Raw genomic sequence first — 6064 nt, 5'->3', positions numbered from 1 at the left:
GACCTATATTTTTTTCTTTGCTTTTTCGCTTCCTCCATTCAACTTCTATCAATATATACTAGTGTTATGAAAAGCTTGTAATTTTGAAAATGAGTGGCGAACTTTCTTATTTTTATTTTTAAAAAAATAACAATTTGTTCTGAATTTTTTTTTTCTAAATTTGTTTTCACTAGTGCAACATGTTAAGCGGGGTTTGTCTCCCCATTTATGTACTTTGGATCACCTTGTTGTGAAGAAAAGTTCGAGATAATCAGTCATTATCACTGTTTAATTCAATGACTACTACTTTTGCATCGGGTTTTCATTTAATATTTGAAAGATATACACACCAATCTTACTCTAGTGTAAAAGACTGGTACATCAATAAAATTGCTAGCCTGTCACTGCTATACATGCAATTTCTTATTTTTTAGGCAAAATGAATCAACTGATATTGATCATTGTCCTTACTAAGATGAAATTGGCATTATTGGTCAGTGGTCAGATTTCAGGTTAGTTACATTTATTTGAAATTCACTTGACCTCTTACTCTAACTGTCTTTCCAGCACACATTTACGTAAAAATGCATATTTGATAGAATTATTATGTAATTGAATAATACAAAATGTTTCACTAATTCTTCGATTAGCAGATGAGTATTTGAAGATATAAAATTAACAACGCTTCTAGAAATATTTAACAAATAATAAATATTTCAGATTATGATTGGGTTTTAACCTAATCGAAAAAATACGATACATGTATGTCAAAATCAACCAACCGGTATGCTGTTAATCTGAACATGTTGTTCTTTTTCATACTAGTACTCAAAACTAGTATTTAACACTTTTTATTACATTTTGTGAATAATACATCATACTAAGAATCACCTCTTTAATCCCATTTGGCAGGTGGTTTGCGTATAACTGCAGGTTATGCTGCGCAAGAAGGACGACTGGAAATATTTCATCACGGTGAATGGGGAACAGTTTGCGATGACCACTTTGATAATGTTGATGCAATAGTAGCTTGTAGACAGCTCGGATATTGGTGTGTATTATGTTTAAAAATACATATTCGATAGTTGGAGTAGTGTATTGGTCGTGGGAAATGATTCGATCTGTTTGAAAAGTCACTGGCTTTTTGTGTCAATGACGTTTGATCTACAGTATATGGGAAACAATCTTAAAATTGGCTACCAAGCATCGGTTTACATCATAAGACTGTTGTTGACACACATAAGTTTTGAAGTGAACTTCCCCGTCTTTCACAGAAAACAATACGGAAAGGTCCATGTTTAATGGTCGCATATTTTTTTCTTAATTTTGAAACTGATATTACTTGAAAAAACAAACAGTTTAATTTATTTACTCACATGAAACAAACCGGGATGTAGTATTCAGTCCGTAGGTGAAACTGGATGACATTTATCTAAACGCACTCAAGAACATCTGTATCGTTTTAAAAGACCCAAATAAATTCAAAAGTCCTTTTTATCAACACCTTAAAAGAAGCACAATCATCCTATTAAATATTTAGCAATTCAACCTTTGGAAGTAGAAGATAAGCAAATTAAGCAGCCTGGTGAATCTCATTCAAAGAGTGTATGATCATGGAATATAATTGAAATACATTGGATTAATCGATCTTAATGATAATATCATGGGAATTGGTAATATATCAAGAACCGATTCCGTTAACATTTGAGATATGTCTTATAAAGCTGTTCGTAAAAAAACGTTCTCACGGTCGTAAATAAAAATCGCAATCAAAGACTTTTTTTCTTAAAAAAACCAACGGCAGACATTATCTGTTATCAAAGCTCTGTTCATTACCGATTGATAAGTTAAATACAATATTTGAGGATTGCAACTCATTTTCAAATAGCATTCATAAGTATGAAATTGTTTATATTATTTAGGTATATTGTTATTCTAAACTATTTCCCAAAATTGATCGCCCTGATGATCATAAAAAACATTCTTTTAAAATAAAGCATTTCAATAAAGGTGTTGATTTTGTAAATACTGCCTGTATATTCAACGACCATTCTGTTAAAGAACAAATTCCTGGATATTTTGACAATACTAAACTTCCTCCTATTTCTTATATTTACAAGAAATCTACCCGGAAATGTGTGTTTAATTATAGCCACTTGTGTAAAGATGTTAACATCAGTCAAAATCAACTGCTTCATGTAGTTGTTGTAGTTCCGAATCGTTTATGGACCTATTTTCCGTTTTATAACAGGAGATATTCACATTGTTCAAGACCGAAAAATAAAATCCTTCCTCAATAAAGGACTTAAATACCGTCTCATGTCAATTATTAGTTGGAATGTGTGTCGTAATATCATCCACGACTCACTCCGTATTTACTGTTTAGATGGATAAAATGGGAAAAAGCTGACAAACATCATTGGACCCTTTTTTTAATTTAGTAATAAACATAGTTGATATACGTGTTTTAGAACACTTTCCTATTAACACTAACCACAATAAACCAATTTAGCATATCAAACATAAACTGAAAGAGCTAGCCAAGGAATTTGTCGTTGTCCCGGCTGATAAAGCTGCTTACAATATAATTATTGTCTGACGTAAATTTTACATCGAGGTTCTGAAAAAATAAATCAACTATTTATCTACATTCAAACTGACCCCTTGTTTAGAAAACGACGACTGTAACAAAAATAAACTTTTAGCTATCACTTTACAAGCAGAACCCCCAAAAAACAATGAACCTCCAAACTATGTATTGGCTCCCGAAGACACACAAAACACCTTACAAATATAGTTTTATTTTGTCTTCAAGCCATTGTTCCACTACTAAATTGTCTGTTCTTCTTACACGTACACTTAGTACAATCAAAAACCTGATTATAAACTGTTCAAATAAGGCCTTCGAAAGTATTGGAATTAATTCATTTTGGAGTGTCAAGAACTCGTTGGAAGTACTTGATAAATTGCATGCTTCTATTGGTGATTTTTCATCTGTTTAAAGTTTTTATTTTGTCTACCCTGTATACCACATTGCCTCATATTCTCATAAAGAAAACATTCACACTCCTAAATAAATTGGTCTTAAAAAAGTCAGAATGTGAATATATAAGTTCAAACTCATTTAGGTCATATTTTAGGAGCAATAAACAACAAAAAACTATACCAATTGGACATGCTTTGATACCATATCTGCCCTTGAATTACTAGATACAATTTGTGTTTGCTTTAGAGATTCCGTATATCGTCAGGTTATCGGAATTCCAATGGGGAGTAACTGTGCATCACTTATTTCGGACCTGTTTTTGTATTGCTTTGAGTTACAATTGATGACGAAAATCAGCAAAGACCCGTCGAAACAACATCTGATAAGCAAATCTAATAATACTTTTAGATATTTGGATGATATTTTAGCTCTCAATAATGCCACTTCAGTATGTATATTAAAGACATTTATCCTGTTGAACTTACTTTAATTAAAGTTAATACTAGCAATGACCACTGCCATTTCCTCGATCTTGATATCTATATCACTAACGGAAAGTGTTATACCAAAATTTATGGTATTGTACTTCACCAGGGCCCTCAGTCGTGGTTTATATTATTGCAAACACTATAATCTAATAAAAATTATAACAACATTATTTCTTCTTCTAGTAACCGTTTGACCAATATTAAGCCATTGATGATAAAATTATTTACTTTATCATTTTTAAAGAGATTCGAATTAGTTTTTGATGCATTATTAATTACTTACCACATGTATTATTAATTTATCTATAGTTCAGGACTTATGCATCCAGCAAATCGTATACGTGATGGCAAGGGTGCCATTTGGTTAAATGACGTAAATTGCACTGGTTCAGAAAGTAAATTACTGCATTGTACATACAATCCCGATTCAACGCGATGTCGTCACTATAATGATGTAGGCGTCCATTGTTTTCTCAGCTGTTTATCAGAGGATGATGGTATGTTTTCTTTTAATCAAATTAACATTCATATGTTTCGATTATTTTTGCTTTTATTTGACAATCGTTTGCATTTAATATGATAACTGTTTTTAGGAAATAATCCCGTTAAAATCTTATTAAATATAATTACTTTTTAAAGGAATTAACAAGATTTTTGTTCGAAAACAAATCAATAGACCACGTTTGAGTCTGCCCGTCACCGGAAAAATAATCGTCAATTATGCACGCCATTATGATGTCATTAGCCAGATTGAAAGGATCGTCTGTATAAATGCACTATTAACGTTCATCAAGTGATCTCAGTGATAGTTATGGTGCAGGATAAACTAGCAGTACTGTTTGTTCTTTAGGAACTTAATTACAATTCTGTCATGTAGTAAGTGCTGAATATCAATAACTCAATTTGCCCAAAAAATCGTTCAGGCGATATAGCATTATTGTTTTCCAACCAATCGCTCAACATGGGAACGGAAATCATGACGCCCCTAAACACGAGATTATTAGCAATGAATGTAGTTGCTTAATTTGACATATGCTTTTTGTGCTTCTTTCTTAAATATTTGTTCGAATTCAGATTCTGATACAGTGATAACTAATGTACCCCTTTTTTGGCAATCTTATCTATTTTGTCTGGTTTGTTCACGCATCGTTGTAAATACAATATAATTTGATGCAACTGGCATACAAGTGAGAGATCTGCAGCTACATGTAATAAACTAGGTTCAATCGACATATTCTTCATTTGAAAATGAAAGTACCAAGTCTAAAATATGACAGTTGTTGTATATCCGTTTGATGATTTTATTTAATAAATATAATTAGAAACTTTCCGTTTTGAATTTTCTGGGGGTTTGTTTTGTGATTTATTTGTTTTGGCTAAATTTATAAAAACAAAAAAGTTATTGAAAGTGTTTTTACATTCATTCCACATAGGTTTATTTTATAAGAAAATTGCTTGGATAAAAGTGATAGATTGCAAAGCTTTCCTTAAAATATTGTCTTATCAAATGCCTTTCGAAACCTGTCAATAAAACAAACCCTGCACAACTGGATAAAGTTATGTTAGTTTACTTCAATCTGTGACATCTTTTTGAACAGTTTTATGCTCACAAATGGTTAAACTCATTTACTACAAATACATGGATTTTTCTTTTTTAGCTTATATTTCACTACCTTCTTTTGAGAACTATACTACAATATCGATTCAGTTCTTTTTTAAATAGTCTTAAACGATCTTCTTAAATATATCTTTCTAAACAAATCTATGCATTTTTGTTAATGTCTGCATACAAAAAAATCACTCAAAGACCAGCATCTGATTTTCATAAATAATATTTTTTTTCTATGGGTGGTGTATGGAAAACCACTGGTTACTCTCAGCATAACTGTTTTATTCTTTTTCAAATAGTCTTAAACGACAGTATTTAATATGATTTTTTTAACAAATATATGCATTTTCCCTAATTTCTGAATAAAGAAATACCTCTCGAAGACAAATTTATGAATTTCATCATTTTTTTTTCTGCAGATGATTTGCGTATAATTCGGGGCTATGCTAAGCATCAAGGACGACTGGAAATTAAATATAAAGGTGAATGGGGAACAGTTTGTGATAATCACTTTGGTAATATCGATGCAGATGTAGCATGTAGGCAGCTCGGCTACTGGTGTGTATTCAGTTCTAACAGAATATCAAATGCGCCAAGCAATTCGAACCATTTTATTCATTACAATTTGGACCACATACACTTGCAAACACACACAGTTTAATTTAATAAATCATAGGATTCAACGTTCGAATAAAAATTCATAATTGTTTGATTTATGATAAAACCCATATAGTATATGAACAATGAAATGAGATAAAAAATTATGATGCATAATTTGTGAATGCGTCATACAAATGTATACGCATTTTTAAAATCGATTGTCAGTAGAGTGTCAGCATTATACAACTTTAGGATAAGAACACGTATTCATTAAACACGTATTTCCAAAAACACATTTACACAATATAAGGAGCATTTGTGAGTAAGTTAAAATAATACAGGTTTGGTTTATAAATGCGTGAATATTTTGATATACAGGCACAAAGTTCTTTACACAGACCT

At 31.2% G+C, this 6064-nt stretch overlaps 1 protein-coding gene across 1 annotated transcript; it reads left to right on the top strand.

Moving 5' to 3' along the window:
- The first annotated feature begins 418 nt into the window (after window positions 1-418).
- On the top strand, window positions 419-5723 carry LOC134690021 (neurotrypsin-like). The gene is made up of 4 exons (XM_063549991.1): window positions 419-491; window positions 892-1030; window positions 3763-3950; window positions 5482-5723. The coding sequence occupies exons 1-4, from the start codon at window positions 419-421 to the stop codon at window positions 5721-5723; spliced, it is 642 nt and encodes a 213-aa protein (XP_063406061.1).
- Window positions 5724-6064: the final 341 nt, after the last annotated feature.

Source organism: Mytilus trossulus, chromosome 11 (assembly GCF_036588685.1).
Source record: "Mytilus trossulus isolate FHL-02 chromosome 11, PNRI_Mtr1.1.1.hap1, whole genome shotgun sequence".
NCBI classification, from domain to species: Eukaryota; Metazoa; Mollusca; class Bivalvia; order Mytilida; family Mytilidae; genus Mytilus; species Mytilus trossulus.
Note: the sequence above shows the minus strand (reverse complement) of the source record. Positions and strands in the feature narration are given on the sequence as shown.